At 45.8% G+C, this 17,244-nt stretch overlaps 1 protein-coding gene across 3 annotated transcripts in view; it reads left to right on the top strand.

Moving 5' to 3' along the window:
• The window catches only part of RANBP10 (RAN binding protein 10), a 57,704-nt gene that overhangs the window by 34,236 nt on the left and 6,224 nt on the right, over positions 1-17,244 (top strand). For 2 of the 3 annotated variants that reach the window (XM_048958248.1, XM_048958250.1), the window contains 9 exons: positions 8-175; positions 6,087-6,109; positions 9,815-9,999; positions 11,156-11,268; positions 13,711-13,819; positions 14,652-14,800; positions 15,518-15,713; positions 16,111-16,235; positions 17,073-17,218. In XM_048958248.1, the coding sequence (XP_048814205.1) occupies positions 8-175; positions 6,087-6,109; positions 9,815-9,999; positions 11,156-11,268; positions 13,711-13,819; positions 14,652-14,800; positions 15,518-15,713; positions 16,111-16,235; positions 17,073-17,218 (1,214 nt within the window). The remainder of the gene's footprint in view (positions 1-7; positions 176-6,086; positions 6,110-9,814; positions 10,000-11,155; positions 11,269-13,710; positions 13,820-14,651; positions 14,801-15,517; positions 15,714-16,110; positions 16,236-17,072; positions 17,219-17,244) is intronic. The other variant, XM_048958249.1, reaches the window with a different exon arrangement.

The following is a 17,244-nucleotide window of genomic DNA, read 5'->3' as shown; positions in this document are numbered from 1 at the left end:
TCTTCAGGATGGGATAAGCATTCTTATGGGTACCACGGTGATGATGGGCACTCCTTCTGTTCCTCGGGGACAGGACAACCCTATGGCCCTACGTTCACAACTGGAGATGTCATCGGTTGCTGTGTCAACCTCATCAACAATACCTGCTTCTACACAAAAAATGGCCACAGTTTAGGTGAGTAAAGAAAGTTGTTCTCGAGAGGAAGGTGCTCAGCTGCCGTTTACTCTTGATAAGTTTCATGGGCTCTATCTCCTGTTCCACATTTGTGGGTAACTTTCAAGAAACAAGAGAGATAAAGAGCACTCAGCTGCAGTCAGGATTGTAAGTTGGCTTCAAGGCAGCTAAAATGGTTTCTGTGCTGCTCGGTTTAAGTAGGTTAGGATTGTGTCCCCAGACTGTGCTCCTTTCTTCTGCTTCTGCATGGAAGATTGGATAAGACAGCTAATGGCAGGACAACAGGGAAATAAAGAAGTGGGAAGCTTAGTATATTATTCAACTAGCTGTAAAACCATAGTTACCAGCATCATCACTTTTTAAAGGGACTTGTCCATTCATAAGCATTGGTCCAAGTATTCCCAAACGTAGATGTTGATTCAGCATAAGAAATATTGCTGCTTTATTTCACAGTCATTCTAGTAGTTCTCCTAAAGCTACGGCCTTAAGGGTTTTGTCCAAAGGAATGTCTCACAGGTGTTTTCCAGGCATCTATTGTATCTGATTTGTCTAAAATAAAAAGTTGTATCCATTTTCACCTAAAATATCTTTCCCTTGGAGGACATATTCTCCAATGTGGATAAGTACTGGTCAGTTTTTCTATAAGCCATGCAGTAAACAGGGGGCAAGCACTCCTTTTCCTTTGCTTCTCCTTGCTGTGTCAGTTGTACTTCGTTGAATCACAGTGAAGAAGCTGGTAGAAAAATACCCAGTTAAAAGAGTGGTCAGAGCAGTTATCAGACTGCCTGGGCTGAAGGAAGGAGCAGGTCCAGAGTGCTTGTAATGTGTACAATTTCTGGTGAGTTCTCAGTAAGAAAAATACAGGGGTCCCCATTACATGAGATGGAGCTACAGCAGCAAGCCCAGCGAAGGGCCATGAAGATGCTCGAGGGATTGGGGCAGCTCTGCTATGAGGAAAGGCTGAGAGAGCTGGGAGTGACAAGGATGATGCCAAGAGGACGAAGCCAGGCTCTTGTCAGTGGTGCCCAGGTACAGGACAAGAAGCAGTGGGCACAAACTGGAATACAGGAGGCTTCCTCTGAACATCAGGAAGCACATCTGGGCTGCACAGGTGTTGGAGCACTGGCACAGGCTGCCCAAAATTGAGTCCCTGTCTTTGGAGATCTTCAGAAGTCACCTGGCTGTGGTCCTGGATGCAGCTCTGGGTGGCCCTGCTGGAGCAGAGGATTGGACCAGATGGCCTCCAGTAGTCCCTGCCTGCCTCCAGTCTGTGATGCTGCGAAGGTAGCAGGCTATGTTGTAGCAGCAGAGAGTTGGATCTGCAGTATGGGGCTGCTCCTCCTCTGTCTCAAGAAGAATCTGTTCCATGAGGCAGATTCAGAAGGCCCTAGTGCTGATGCAGACAGAACTTCTTTGGAAAAATGGTTTTCAATTTTCCTCTGCTTTCATCCCACTGTCTGTTGATTTTTAGGGGATGGTTGCCTAGAAGTGACGCACGTGGCTTCCCAGAATCTAGACCACATGTTTTGCAACACGTTGAGATCTGCAGCCCTAAGTGGGAAAAAAGACTTCTCTGGGAACCCTCCTGAAGGGTTGCTCAGATTTGAGGATGTTTCTTTAGGAATGTGATTTTACTTCTTTTCTGAAGTAACTATTTACTAGCCAAAACTGTGTGTGATGCTCTGGCACTTCTGGTGAAGACTTCTGGTGAAGACTACCTAGTGAGACCAATCACTAACTTAATTAACTCAATCCATGAGCAGTTCTGTACTGTGAAGATAAGTAGAGGTGTGAGAGCAGCAGCTAACAGCGTCAAACAGAAGCTGTGGCATTTTCTAATGGTTGCATTCAGCGAGGAGTGCTGATGTGGTCAGCAGTGATTGAAGTACTGGGGAGTAGCAGGCCATCAGTTGTTGTCCTTACCCCCACAAAAGCTACTGGAACATTTTGCTGTGTGTTTTGCAAAGGTTTGTAAGGAAGGGGATGAATGTGCTTTTTGTTGGCATTCCCTGACGTGAAGTCTTCAGCTGCTGAGGCTGAATCTCTCTCCTTGTAGGGAATGAGGTCACTGCATAATGCTGCAGCAGATAGAAGAATATTCATGAGACTAATGAGCCCCCTTTTGATGACAGTTGGCTCGGCAGCAGGTTTCACAGCCCTGCCTTTGGGCATTTTAATTTGTCTCACTTTCAATGAACGCACCGTAGCTTTGTCTTTCCTTACACGTAATATTCTCTCTCCATCATATTCTGTCTTCATCACGACTCCTTTTTGCCTGTTGCTTTGATACATGCCCCCCTTTGTTTTCCTTGCAGTTTTTTTCCTGTTGCTTAACTGTGATCTCCATACTTTTTCATTTAATCAGATCCATCAGGACCACTGTGTAGGAACTGTTTTCTTGGCCATCACAATTTCTGGATGTTTGTTTGGAGCTAAGTCTCGAACTTTGTTTGGAGTCATCACATGAGAGCTGTTTGACATCGTATGTAGTCTTAATTATCTGTTCTGCAAAATGTCTTCAGTGTCTTCCAGCTGCTATCATTAAGTGCTGTTGACAAATTCTGAGCAGAGTCCTGGCAGTGAAAAAAAAGATGATGTGGTAGGGCTAGGAGTGTGATGAGAGTGAATTGGGAGAAAAAGAGTGAGAAAGCTGGGGCTCTAGCCATTAAGCAGATGGTCTTGGATGTAGGATGTGATTAGGGAATGTGACTGCTGTAGGTTTCTGTGATTAAGTGGACGAGTTTGCTCAGGGACTAATGTGTGAGGGTTTCAAATCCATGACTTAGACAGCAACCCAAGGTAAATGGACCAGCAAGGCTACGGGAAGAGCATGCAACCCTCTGAGGCACTGGCATGGAAAATTCCTGTCTGAATTTGAGTGCAGGTTCTTAGAAGACCAGGTTACCCATTTTGCCACCAGTTTAGAGATGAACAGGAACACTGGTGCAAATGAAGAAAGCTGTCACAGAGACCCACAGATATCCTTCCAGCTTTCCCAATTTAACAGGTCTGTTCTCAAACCAGATCTACAGAGAGCAAGAGCACTGAGAAGCTTAAAAGAGGACTTGACAGATGAACCACATTTAAAATGAAAGAAAACACCAAATGCAGCTGCAGCCTGCTTTCTCTGTAAGAACAGTTTTACCCAGGTAGCTCAACTGGATGGTGACTGTTTCCAGGTCTGCGTTGAGCTACATGGCCATAATAATGCTTCTCCTCAACAACTTACAGCAGTATTTCACAGGCCTATATGTCATAATCCTTAAGGTGCCCATCTTGCTGAATGTGTTGGCACTCATTACAGTCTGCAGCACAGCAGGTGAAGGTGTTGATCACACTGCTCCCCAGCACTGACCCTTCATTTAAAGTGAATGCCTTTTTATCACTGCCTTGCTGATCAGGTTGATGTCATGGACCTACAGAAGAGGCTTTTCACACACTGTTGCTTTGTCACCTGTTGAGCTGTCCAGTTCTTCTATCTTTAAATTTCTAATGTTTGTTATTTCACATTGGATCCAGGCTTTGAGAGAGAGTGCAGTTTCAGATTCAGCTGCCTAGTTAGAACTGTGGCTCTTTTACTTTCTGCTGTTGACTTTGTTGGATGCAGATATGTAGCAGTACAGGTTCAGATATGTTTGTGTAACAGATCTAGATGTTTAAAACATTTTCTTGGTCTTAGTTTCATAATGGAAGGCACTAAACATATAAATGCCTTAATTTAAAGGCAATGTAGTAAACTTATTTACAGAACTGTAGAGCAATTTACCCTGGGAGGGATCTCTGGAGGTCATGCATTCGCAGTCCTGCTGAGAGCTAGGTCACGTTACTAAGAAACATGTCAAACTTTACTGTCTTCAAGAATGGAGATCCCCAGGGGGGCTTTTCTGGCCCCCTGCTTTATTGTTTAGTTCTTTCATTCTGACCTTTTCCCCTGCCTAGCATCTAACCAGAATTTCCCATGTTGCAGCCTGTCTTTTATTTCCTCCCATCTCCTGTTAGCAAGCAGCTTCAAGAAGAGTCTGGCTCTGTCTTTTCTGTACCCTCCTGTTAGGTAGTTGGAGGCAGCAGTAAGTGTCTCCCCTAATGTTTTAGACCAAACAACCCCTTTTCCCTTTGCGTCCCTTCTTGTTGGCCTCTGCTGGACTCAAAGCCAGCAGAAGAGCTCTTCAGCTACTTTTGCCGAGCTCCATGAGGTTTGTGCTGGATCCTTTCTGCAGACTGGAGAGCAGTATGTCCTCCAGCATGTTGTCCGTGCTCCTGCTTGGTACCTGTGAGGCTTCTGAGAGCGTGTACCCTCCCACCATCCAGGTCATTAGTGAAGATGTTAAACTGTGCTGACCCTAACGTTGGTCCCTGAGGGACAGCACTTGGACTTTGTGCTACTGACCCTTCAGTGCTGAGAATCCAGCCAAATTCCCACCCACACTGCAAGGAACTCTTCCAAAGAGGAGATAAGCCTCGTTCTTGTCTAAGGGTTGAAGCAAAGTGTGAAGCCTGTGGTGGGGAGTGTGTGGAAAATGGATTTAGGGCAGAACACGCACAACGGGCAAAGAATAAGTAGGCAATAGATGGGGCAAATTGCCATGATGTTAATTAAACATTATTGGCTATTTAATCAAAATCCAGTTTGTTTGTTTGTTTTTCTGAGCATCTACTATGAGAGTGGTGAGGTGCTGGAACAGCTGCCCAGAGAGGCTGTGGATGCTCCATCCATCCCTGGAGGTGTTCAAGGCCAGGTTGGATGGGGCCCTGGGCAGCCTGGGCTGCTATGAAATGGGGAGGTTGGTGGCCCTGCATGTGGCAGGGGGTTGGAGATTCATGATCCTTGAGGTCCCTTCCAACCCAAACCATTCTGTGATTCATTTGATTTTGGATCTGTGCTGTTTCAAATGGTAATTGTTTCCTATGTTGTCTCCCAAACTTGGTTTAAATGGCCATTTCAGGCTCATCTGTTAACATTGCCAGAGAGCTGGGGGTGCCCCATGTCTGGAGGTGCCCCAGGCCACGGATGGGGCTGTGGGCAGCCTGAGCTGGTGGGAAGCAGCCAGCCCATGGCAGGGCTTGGGTGTTGGTGGGTGTTGAGGTCTCTTCCAACCCAGCCATTCCATGATTCTTTGATTCATTGCAGCTCTTCTTTTACTGGTTGACCACCTGAAATCTCCAGCAGAACAGCCATAACATTAACATCAGAGAATGGTGCCCTCTTGCTTTGACACATGCTATCGTGCTTTTCAGTGCAGCAAAGAAATGGTGGCTGAAGTGGGACGTGGGTTAGAGCAGAAATGGATCCTGCTATGACCAGCTGTGATATCTACCAGGTTTTGCTCTGTTTCTCTTCCCATATGCCAAAGTGAACAAAAAGGGAAACCGTGCAGTTTTTTTTCCATTGCTTGTATTTGGAACTGTAACAGCATCGTGGAGGATGAAGCTGTTCTTTGCACAGTATTTCTCAGGTGTTCCAAGCTGTAGTTTGGTCCAGTGGCAAAAATGTTCCCCAGCTGTAATGCAAAGCATTGGGATTCTCATTCCTGTCTCTGACTGACTGGTAAGGAGAAGCAGCTACAGACCGACCCAAAGCAACGTGATAGTGAAGCTCTGTTTCTAAACCCAAAGTGTGCCTGGAAAAGTATCTCCTTCAGAGTAACAGAGGGAGAAGCAAAGAAAAGAGGAGCTACTTTTTGGAAAATTAAATCTTAGGGAGAGATTTATAAAAGGTTTAGGCTTTTCCATGGACCTTCTCCAGAGGAGAGGGTTGAGGAGGGAAGATTTTTATCAATGTGACAAGTAGTGAAATTCAGGGTCAGAGGTGGGACTGATTGAGGTGTAGTAACTTTCTGTAGCATGATATGGATGTTGTCAAGCTGGGAAAATATCTTTTGTCTTTTTAATTGTAATATTTTTCCCCCCACAGGTATAGCCTTTACAGACCTCCCTGTAAGTACACCTCTTTATAGTATTTTGACTAAGATTGCAAACAGAAGGGAAGGGGAAGATTGTGGGGATGTGAATTTTTTAATTTTTTACTTGCTCTTCTCATGGTCTGTTTAAAAAAAAAAAAGAAATAGTAAAACACAGTGCTGAATGGTGTGGATGCTGTCTTTTCTGAATATCACAGTCCCAGGGCTGGGCTGTGGGCTGCTCACGTACCTCCTCTGAGCCCTCGCCACCTCAAAGAATATGTCAGTCCTTCTCCTGCAATTAAAGCCTGCAGTCAGAGTGTGTTGCAGGTCACTGTCTTGCAAAGGCAGCATCCAGTGTGGGGAGTGTATGTGCAAAGTCACTGAGTGGTCTTGTGTTCTGCCTTCAGAGAGCACAGAAATGCTCGGTGATGTTATTCTCAGCTTGTCCCTCTCTTACCCAAGGGCATCCCTCTGTTCCTGCTGTTCCTCAGTCTCCCTTTGATCTCCTGCAATGTCAGGAAACTTCTCCCTCAGTGTGGATTTCATACATTTCTCTCCGTGTTCTGAATAGCTCAGGTGCTCTGCTGCCAGATTCACCCTAAGGACGTCTGCACCTGACTTCCATTGTCCCACTCTCCTCTCCTTGAATTATTTCCTTCTTTTTTGCACACACCTGTGTATTCCACAGTAGGATATAATTCTGGCCCTTTCTGCTCCCTTGGTCCATTGCTTCTTGGTTGCTATTCTAGAGAGTTAAGGCTGCTGCCCTCCTGAGGAAGGAGATCCTAAAGCCACGTCAGGCTTTTATATTTACATAGTGCAACTATTGCCAGAGAAGCAGTAAAAAACAGGACGTTGATACAGCTTGCAAATGATGTCTTTCATTTATTACAACATTTTGATCCAGGCAGGAGCATAAGGTTGGCTGGTTGAGCCCCATTGCTTTTCCACCTCTTGAGCTTCAGTAACCTTTAGGGTGATTGCGTTGACGTAGCAGTGAGACTACACAAGAAATGGACATGACCTTTCAAAACATTATCAGTATTGTATCCTCAAAGTGTGTGTTGCAAAGTTCCCCTTTCAGAGACAAGTGAGGAAGACAGCATTTTGCAATATTTGCCATTAGCAGGAACTTGAAATGAGGACTTGTAATTGAAACTCATGTTTACTTGGCATCATTCAGACACACACTGAAGCATAATTGTTTCAGCTTGTTCCGTATTTCAGTTCCTTTTGAAGAGTGTTTACATTTGTTCAAGTGTGCACTGGTGGAAAAAAATGCACAGGCTGAAGTTAATACACGAGTAACTGCTTGCAAATGGAAGTGGAGATCCCACAGAGGGAGTTTCCCCTCTATAAATCAGTGTTTACACTTAGCTCTGTTTATTTACACAAGCCCATATCAGGTTGATCCTGCTCAGCAAAGCAGCTGTGTGGTGAGAGTGCAGAGGTGCAAAAAGAAGAATGTGGAATGGCCCAGAGTGGGACTGCAGGGGCACAAAGGGAGGACAATCAAATCGAAGTGAACTGTGGGGATACAAACAGTCTGAGGGAGAGGTGGTCAAAAGTCTGTGGGAAAGAGTAGAAATTGACTTCAAAAATACCTTTTCCTCTGGCACCATTTATCGTGCTGCCTTTTCCTGGCACATCCTTCTAGTGCAGCGACTTCCGTGGTGTGAGAATGTGAAAGCAGGAGATGTGCTGAGCCAGCAGTGATGCAGTCACCCTGATTTCTGATGCTGGTTCTCAGCCTGTGTTTACAGATTCTTTTTTTCATTTGATATTTGAGATTGCAGGAAGGCACAGTGTCAGCCACATCCCCTGACACTGAGGAACCAAGTGTGAAACTCCACATAGAAGGGAGAACTGGGATGAGCTGGTGTCTGGCTGTGTGTAATCCCACAGGAGGGGCTGGGAGGGTCACCTTGGGTCTTTTCCAAAATGAGAAGAGTTTCTTTCAGGTCTTGATAGCCTGTTTGCTGTCAGGGAGTTGCAGTCCTGCCACAGATCCTAGTTATTATTGGGGCTGCTGTGACTCCTTTGTTCCTCCATGACATTGTAATGTTGAGAGTTCATCTGGGCTCATCTGTATGGCTGCCTCTTCACCATCTTGACACCACACCCCGCAAAATAATGGGATCTTAGAAGAATTTAGGCATGAAGGAGCTTCCAGAGATCATTGAGCCACAGAATATCCCAAGTTGGAAGGGACCTGTAAGGATCTTCAAGTCCAACTCCTAGTCATCATGCCTAACCCCTGCTTTCTGCAGGGCTGATGTCACAGCTAGAGCAGGTTGTGCAGTACTGCACCCAGTTAACTTTTGAAGACCTCCAAAATAGAGATGTTGTTGTCTCTCTGGAAACTTATTCCAGTCCTTACTCATGCTCAAAAGGAAGAGTGTGTTCTGTATGCCCCATCAGAACTTCCCAGAACTTGTGCCCATTTCACCGAGCACCTCTGCAAAGAATGTTTTCATCTTTTTATCGCCTCCCTTTTGGGAGTGGAAAACTTTGCAGTTATGTTTACATTTTTACCTTCCTGACACTTGACATAGGCTCAACCATGAGCAAGACAGCACAACCAGGCACCTTCCAGGCTTGAATTCCACTTTGTGCCACGCTGCATCTCTGTGCCCTGCCCAGTGCCTGGTTTCTGGCCATAACAGTCCTGAATGTGTTAGAGCAAAGTGGAAAATAATGACACCAAGTTGTCCGTGAGTGCCGTGAGATTTCTTCCTAAGCCTTGCAGGCTGTCAGTAGATGCTCAAGGATTAATGCAGCTTTCTTGTGTTGCCAACAGAAAAGCAGTTTGTGCTGCAGAAAAGTAATGTAACTGTGAATGGAGCGTGTGCTTAAAAAATGTGATGCAGAGTGAGAACCAGTCAAACCTGTACCTTTTCCAGTGTCATTTCTCTTCATGTTAAAGTGGGCTCAGAGATGCAATTTGTATCCATATAGAAGTCATGGAATCAGTCATTAAGTTTGGAAAAGACCTCCAAGGTCCCCAAGTCCAACCCCAACCCATCCCACAGTGCCCACTGCCAACATCCCTCAGTGCCACATCCCCACAGCTCTGGCACACCTGCAGGGATGGTGACCTCCACCTCCATGGGCAGCTGTGCCACTGCCTCACTGCTCCTTCTGAGAAGGAATTGTTCCTAATATCCAACCTGGTTGTTGTTAAAACAGTCTGAATTCAGAGAACCTCTACAGGGCCTTTCACCACCTCTTTTAATTAGATCATCTTCTCTGGAATCTGGATTATTAGCTCACTTTTAGAGGTATTTTCACAATGGCAGCTTTTATATTTTCACCTCTATATAATCACCAACTTCATTGCCCTTCTTTGGTCACCCTCCAAGGCCTTAGTGTCTTAATAAATTATCTGATGATAATTTCTTGTGTGGCTGGCTCCACTACAGTCCATTCCCTTATCATCAGAGATGTAAAGTACCTTGATAGCTGCTCTTGTCAAGGAATAAGTGAGTTCATTTGAAACAGTGGAAAACACTTAGATTTGCTGTTTGAATTTGAACTTGTTGCTCTGGTTTTATGCAATAAATTCTAATAACTGCACAGTAAGTCATGAGGTTCCTTGAGATTTACCTGTAAAGGATCTGTTGCCCCTTCTTTTTCTCTTATGTGTTTCATTGTAAAGAGCAGCTCTTTGGTTTACCAAACCACGTATCCAGAACCAGCAAGAAAAAGCTGAGTTTAATGCATGTTTCTTCTTTCCCAGTCAAACCTGTACCCTACGGTGGGCCTCCAGACTCCGGGAGAGATAGTGGATGCCAACTTTGGGCAGCAGCCATTTGTGTTTGACATCGAGGACTACATGAGGGAGTGGAGAGCAAAGATTCAGAGCACCATTAAGCGGTTTCCCATAGGAGACAGGCTAGGCGAGTGGCAAGCCATGCTGCAGAAGTAAGTCACTATTCTTCTTGTGTTCTCTTACATCTCCATTTCTGTTTTCTTATGGCAGAAGCTGCATTTTGCTCAAATCTAACATATGTTTTGCTTTCTCTTTTGTTGTTTAATAACTTTTCCTGTGTGAATCCTGTTGCTGCTTAAAACCTAAAAGATATTGGAGAAATTTTCAGCTAGTGTCTGCATGAAAGCTTGCAATAATACACATTGAGGTGAAGCATGGGGCGAAGGGCAGTGGAGAGGAAACCATAAATATCCTATCATAGGAGAAAGGTCAGGACATGAGTCAGCTGGATTCAGAATCAAAAGAGCAAGAAATAGCCCTAAGCCAAAGGCTTGCAAACCCAGCCAAACTGAAAATACAATTATGGCCATTTTCAGGTACATGAAGAACAAGTAAATCATCAGGAGCATAGTCAGCATAGCTTCAAAAGGGGAAGTCATGCTTGACCAACTTCAGAAACTTCTATGACTGCCCTGGTAGATGAGGGACGAGCAGTGGATATTATCTGCTTGGACTTGAGTAGGGCCTTTGACACCATCTCTCATCAGATTCTCACAGACAAGCTGCTGATGTCTTCATGCATGATGGTGGGCAGGCAGGGACGTGGGTTGAAAACTGGCTGAGCCCAGAGGGTGGTGATCACTGATGCTGAATCTGGTTGGGGTCCAAAGGCCAATACTGGCTCCAGTCCTGTTTAACATCTTCCTTCCTTAATGTCTAGAATTCACAAGTGGATTCAACTAGCAATTACCAATAATTGCTGGCCGAATAAGTGATAACAGAAAGTCAGGGCCAGAGTGGAAAGAAAGAAAGAATCAGAATGTTGGGGTTCTTCTTAGGTCTACCTGAAAGCCATGAGCTTCTTTGAGGTTGGGATTTTCTGTCTGTAAAGGAAGAGGGAGCTGTGTCTTGTGTGGCCAGGAGACATGAATGGCATTACATGGCTTGAGCTCTTACAAATGACCTTTAGGCAGTTGTAATTACATAAATAAGTACTGTGTATACACTGGAAGTTTTTGTTAAGACCTTGGTTATGAGCTGAGCTGAGTTTGTTCACTGAAATTACGACTTCCACTGATTCTTTTCTGCAGTGGGATTACTTCATAGTACCAATGCCTCTTCATCCATTTGTGTTTTCTTGTTTTCTAGTATGGTTTCTTCATATTTGGTTCATCATGGGTACTGTTCAACAGCAACTGCCTTCGCCAGGGTCACAGACACTGCAATCCAGGAAGAACAGACCTCAATAAGGAACAGACAAAGTAAGTCTCTTGGGTGGTCACTCTCAGCACATAGCATTCTGACTGTGTTACACCTTTGACTGCAGCATTGCTATCCAGGACAGAGGTAGTGCCACACTGGTGGAGAATAAGTCTCATCACCTAGGACTTGCACTGACCTGAAGTCACTGTGCTTCTGAGATTCCTTTGGATTTGGGTTCTTCATACAAACTTTTGCAGCAAGGCAGTTTTATGAGCATGGTTACAGGGACCCAGACATACAAATCTATTTGAACTACAACTTCCAGAGTTAATGAGTCTTTCAGTCCCTTTGTATTCATTTGGGTAAATTCAGTGGTCAGACACGAGAACAGACTTTGTAGAAAGCTGCCTTCTGCCTGCCAGTGTTTGAGAGGCATTAATGCTTTAACTTTTGGTTAGCCCTGAAGTGGTCATGCAGTTGGACTCAGTGATCATTGCATATCCCTTACAATGGAACTGTTCTAAATTTTGTGCAAGCTGTAGATGTCCTGGGTGGAGCTGTAGGTCCTGCTCATTGCAGGGCAGTTTGATTAGATGACCTTTAAAAGTCCCTTCCAGCTCAAATGATTCTACAATTCTAAGAAATAATATTCTGTATCTGCTTTGAATACTTCTCTTTCCTCCACAGTGGTTCATCTCTCAGCATTTAACCCCTCCTGGCTCCTGTAGAATAAGACTTGCAGTTTTCTCCTGCTGCACTTCTGCTTTTTTAGCCGTTCTATTCATGGACTGAGAGCACAGGGTCACAGAACACTGGTGTGCTTTCTGCATTCTCCCATTGAATGCAGGCTGCCCTGCCCTATGCATTTCCCTTTCCTTTGTGAACCATTCCTCACGTGGCCAGCACACATCAGGTGCATCATGCCCCTTTGTAGTCGTCCCTCCATACATCACATGTGCTGAGCCAGCATTCGGTTGGTTTGGATACTTTGCTCATTACCTAGAATAACAGGAGCTGCTGCCCATTGCTGCCTCTGTATGGTTAGTGCTGATGGGCTCTGCTTCCCAGGCTGTGCAGCCCTCACCCAGCTGGTGCTCTTGCTGGTTTGGGTCTCCCAATGTGTGAGACAGCACAGTCTGGTCTTTGTGAGCACAGGTGGCAAGGCAACCTGGAGGGAGGGAATACAGAGCTCTGCAGTTGGGGCTTAAATAAAGGTGTGAAGAGAGCACAGATGGGAAAACAAAAAGAGAGGAAGGTAGGAAAGGCAGAGACATCTGTGAAAGCTGCCAAACAAGGCAAAGATGAGAGCTGACAAAAGTAGCAAGATGTGGAAAGGTGTGTGCAAGGAAGTGGAAGGAACAGAAAGGATGAAGGAGACTGCTACACAGATTGGTGTGAAAACCATGTCTTTGGTTTCAGCTGTCAGTTATGACAACAAGCAAATAGATATTGAGAAGTGGGAGCCAGGCTGAGTTGTTTCAGATTGTTATTGGGGATTGGTAATGAGGATTGCTGAGCTGTGCTCTGCATGGATCCAGAGGAGGGCCACTAAGATGATCAGAGGGCTGGAGCTCCTCTTCTATGAAGAAAGGTTGAGGGAACTGGGCTTGTTTAGCTTGGAGAAGAGAAGGCTCTGGGGAGACCTCATTGTGGCCTTCCAGTGCTTGAAGGGAGCATATAAACAGGAGGGGGAATGGCTGTTTGTGAGGGTGGACGGAGACAGGACAAGGGGGAATAGATTTAAACTGAGACAGGGGAGGTTTAGGTTGGATGTTAGGAGGAAGTTTTTCACACAGAGGGTGGTGAGGCACTGGCACAGGTTGCCCAAGGAGGCTGTGGGTGCCCCATCCCTGCAGGCATTCAAGGCCAGGCTGGATGTGGCTCTGGGCAGCCTGGGCTGCTGGTTGGTGACCCTGCACACAGCAGGGGGTTGGAACCAGATGATCACTGTGGTCCTTTTCAACTCAGGCCATTCTATGATTCTGTGATTTGCAAAAATCAGCCTATTGGTGTTGCTTAAGCCTCCGGCCCCTTCAGTCATTCATTGCTTGTCTGGTGGTCAGCCATATGGTAATGTTCCAAGCATGAACCAGCAAGAGGATGCAGCATGGAGTGACCCAGGGTTCAGTTTCCCCTCTGAAATCCTATCTTCCCCAGCATCCTCCTTCCTCCCATCCAGCTGTTGTGTCCTCAGTCTTTTCCACTGCTGTCCAGCTCCTCTGACTAAAGGAGTAAAGGCACAGAGCACCCCAACCCAGTGCACCCACTTCATCTTTCAGATGACCCAGGTGTTTCTGAGCTCCTAACAGATTCTCCCACATTTACACAGACTTTTCTTCATCCTAATCCATAATAAGTACAATGTGCTCCCCATTCTCCCTAGCCCTTGTGTGAGGTGCTACTGGGGAGCTGTGTGACATACCTGAGACTTCTCTCTGAAATTGTTCCAGCCATTCTTGTTGGCCTGCCCTGTGTGTCAACAGGTTTCCTTTTACTTTCAGGAATACAGAAGCTAGTATTAGCAGGCCGAGTTGGAGAGGCTATAGAAGCCACCCAGCAGCTCTATCCTGGCCTCCTAGAACATAACCCCAACCTGCTCTTCATGTTAAAGTAAGTATGAATAGCTTTCTGCTCCCTAATGAAGCTAAAGGAGATAAGGGGCTGCCAGGGAGGCTGCACAACTTGGTCTGAATTCTGCCTGAGGTCCCATTGGTCACCAGCATTTCTAAGTTATGGAGTAGAGGGGGGATCTCTCATTGGCAGTTTTAGTACCTGCCCTGAAAAACCCATCTAGTTTTGTAGTACCTGCAGAGGTGGTGGAGATGAAAGCATGTTAACAGCACAAAGGAAATAAACTTGCTTTTTGGGACCAAGAAAACTCCATCCAAAACACTATGTGTCCTCACAGCAGGCTTGGCATCACAGTAATTCTCTTGGGTCCAGAGCAGCGCAGACTTGGGAACATTTGGTTAACTGGAGGAGTGTTTCTAAGCCCTGCCACGTGAGAAATGTGCTGTGTTTTGAATTTGTGCAGTGTTTCACCTCTGATCTTGTGGCCCCATTGATGCTGAAATGCTTTTTCTCATCCTCTCCCTGCTTTCACTGGTGTTTGCCAAGGTGGAACATGGTGTTGATAGTACTGGTGCTCCCCCAGGCGTGGGGCTGAAAAGAAGGGTGACTGCTGTTATACTGCACGTCTGTCTCAGTATGGTTCTCAGCATTCATTAGCATCCACGTGGCACTATATGAACTCTCTCCTGCTGTAGCATCATCAGAGCACTCACAGTGCAAATATACCAGGAGTCTAAAACGGCTCTTTGGAAGCCAAAGAAATAACTCCCATCCAATTCCTAAGACTTCTGCAGGCAGTAACTGAGGAAACATCAGTGCAGAACATGCTGGCTGTCACGCACCCTTTTCTTCTTCCTTCCCATGAAATCAGGTGTCGGCAGTTTGTGGAGATGGTGAATGGGACAGACAGTGAAGTCCGTTGTTTCAGTGCACACAGCCCCAGATCCCAGGACAGTTACCCTGGGTCCCCCAGCTTAAGTCCCAGACACGGATCCAGCAACTCACATGTTCATAGTACTGGTAAGTGCTTTTCTTTTTCCCCCCCTATGTCTTCCAGTGAAAAGAGCAGAAATTAAAGGTAGACTGCTGCACTGTGCATCACCTGCTACTTTCTGTGCATTTTGCTATGAAGTGCTCCTTTGCCTTATGTTACTTGCTTTCCATTAGGGCCCCTCCAGTCTGCAGAATTCAGTCCAGAGCCTCAGCGAAGTTGCACTGCTGGCCAGTTTAGCACAAAGTTAGGGGGATGCATTGCATGTGTGCTGCTTCTCCCATGGACTTACCTTGCAGTGAAACTTTAGGATTTTAAGTAGAATGAACAAGGTAAACCAGGACATCTCAAGATACTTGCGTAGGTAATTTCTGACTGTGGCATTGAAGGTCAGTGCAGAGCCCCTGAAAACAGCTTGAGCTGTTTCACTGAGCCTTGAGCTGCTCACAGCTGAAAGTGTGTTTTGTTTTGGTGAATTCTGTGCACGTGGGAGCTGGTTCTGCCGATCCCTTATTTACAGCCCATTTCTGGCACTTCCTTAAGCTTGCTTGTTGATGGTGAACAGTGCAGTTCTTTCCACATTGATTTGTGCTTTCTCTAAACCCCACGAGTTTAGTATTGCTGGATAATTAAGATCTTTGGTCTTTTGCTTTCTTCTTTTGGGGCCTACTTGACAAACTGTTGATTTCAGAGTAGAGTGTCAGCATCAGTCTGGTCTCATTTTTCCCATCCTTCTTAACCTTCAGGAGCAGATAGCCCTACCTGTAGCAATGGAGTCATGTCCACAAAAAGCAAACAGAGCCACAGTAAATACCCAACACTGAGTTCATCTTCGTCATCTTCCTCCTCCTCCTCCCCCTCATCTGTGAACTACTCAGAGTCCAATTCTACAGATTCTACCAAATCTCAGCAGCACAGTAGTACGAGTAACCAAGAAACCAGGTATAGTTTTTTTCCTTGTAGGTCCCTGAGGAGGGTGAGGTGGTGGGAGAGGGTGAGGTGCTCTTTCTGAAGAGCATCTGTTCTGCTCTTTTTAAACAACAGAGTAACTCTTCCTATCTACAAGGTCTGCTCTGTTCCCAGCAGAGACAGACCTGTTCCAGTTCCCTGTTCTGGCTCAGGCTTGCAGGTTCATTTCGTAACAGAAACCCGTTTCATCAGTTGTCTTCAGAAGCCAGCAATGATTTTTACTGCACTGAATTAAACCATCTCGCTTCCTGTCGTTTAACTGGCACCTCATTGTGGTTTACTGGCCATTACTGGGCATCATTTATCATGTGAGCTTTTCATTTCTTCCCTGAGGTAAACATCTGATTTTTCTTTCTTCTTTTAACCGCAGCGACAGCGAGATGGAAATGGAGGCTGAGCACTACCCCAATGGAGTGCTGGAAAATTCATCCACCAGGATAATGAATGGCACCTACAAACACGAAGAGATCCTGCAGACAGATGAATCCAGCATGGGTAGGGCCTCAAGCAGGAGAGGCAATGGGAGATAGAAAGAGCAGGGATCAAGAGTTGAAGTAGTGGTTGGACTGTTTGGGTTTCTTTCCCAGTCCTGGTGAATGAAGTTCTCGAGATACCAGTTTCACCAGGGAAATAAATCTGTCTCAGAACTGAGTCTAGGTTTGACTTTTCATAGTTGTGCAGTAGTGCTGGTGATACTGTGGGCCAGGGAAGGCAATAGGAGTCAAAGGTTTGTTCAGCACTGGCTGTGAATTCCAGCACAGAGCAGCCCAGGCACTTCTAACACCTGAAGAAATGAACTGAGCTGAAAGACTGACTGATTCCCAGCTACAAAGGGACTTTGATCAGCTAGGACTATTTTGCTTGTGGGTGCTTCAGCCCGGAGGGAGATATAAATCAACTACATTACCTCTGAAACCTGGAATTCCTCCAATTACTGGTGTCTTATATTTACCAAATATTGGAAAGTTGGTGGTGTTTTGGTATCTCTGACTGAGACCAGAGTTTGTTAGACCAGGTTTTTTGTGGTGTGTGGAGTACCTTACACACATGAAAGGGTAACACAGCCGGAGTCGCAGGTTCCTGTGGTTTTACCAGAGGACTTGATGTGTTGGTTGTCCACAAGCATTAAACAGAGTTCAGGGCTGCCCTACGAAAAATCCACAGCCCACTGTTGTAGTGCAGGACTCAGAAAAAGCTTCTGCTTGGATGAATAGCATGTAACTGCTCCTGAAGGGGAAGGAAGGAGTTATGGCTAAGGAAGGGCAGCATGCCTCACAGTGAGCAGTGGTGGGGAATGAGACAGTTTTTTCTTCTCCCCTGCCTTTCTTCTAGAAGACAGCTGTCCCCAGAGGCAGCTCTGCGGAGGGAACCACGCTGCCACCGAGCGAATGATCCAGTTTGGACGGGAGCTGCAGATGCTGAGTGAACAGCTGTGCAGAGAATATGGGAAGAATACAGTGCACAAAAAGATGCTTCAGGTAAGCCTGGGCCAGGACTGGTATTG

Source organism: Lagopus muta, chromosome 12 (assembly GCF_023343835.1).
Source record: "Lagopus muta isolate bLagMut1 chromosome 12, bLagMut1 primary, whole genome shotgun sequence".
In the NCBI taxonomy this organism is placed as follows: Eukaryota; Metazoa; Chordata; class Aves; order Galliformes; family Phasianidae; genus Lagopus; species Lagopus muta.
Note: the sequence above shows the minus strand (reverse complement) of the source record. Positions and strands in the feature narration are given on the sequence as shown.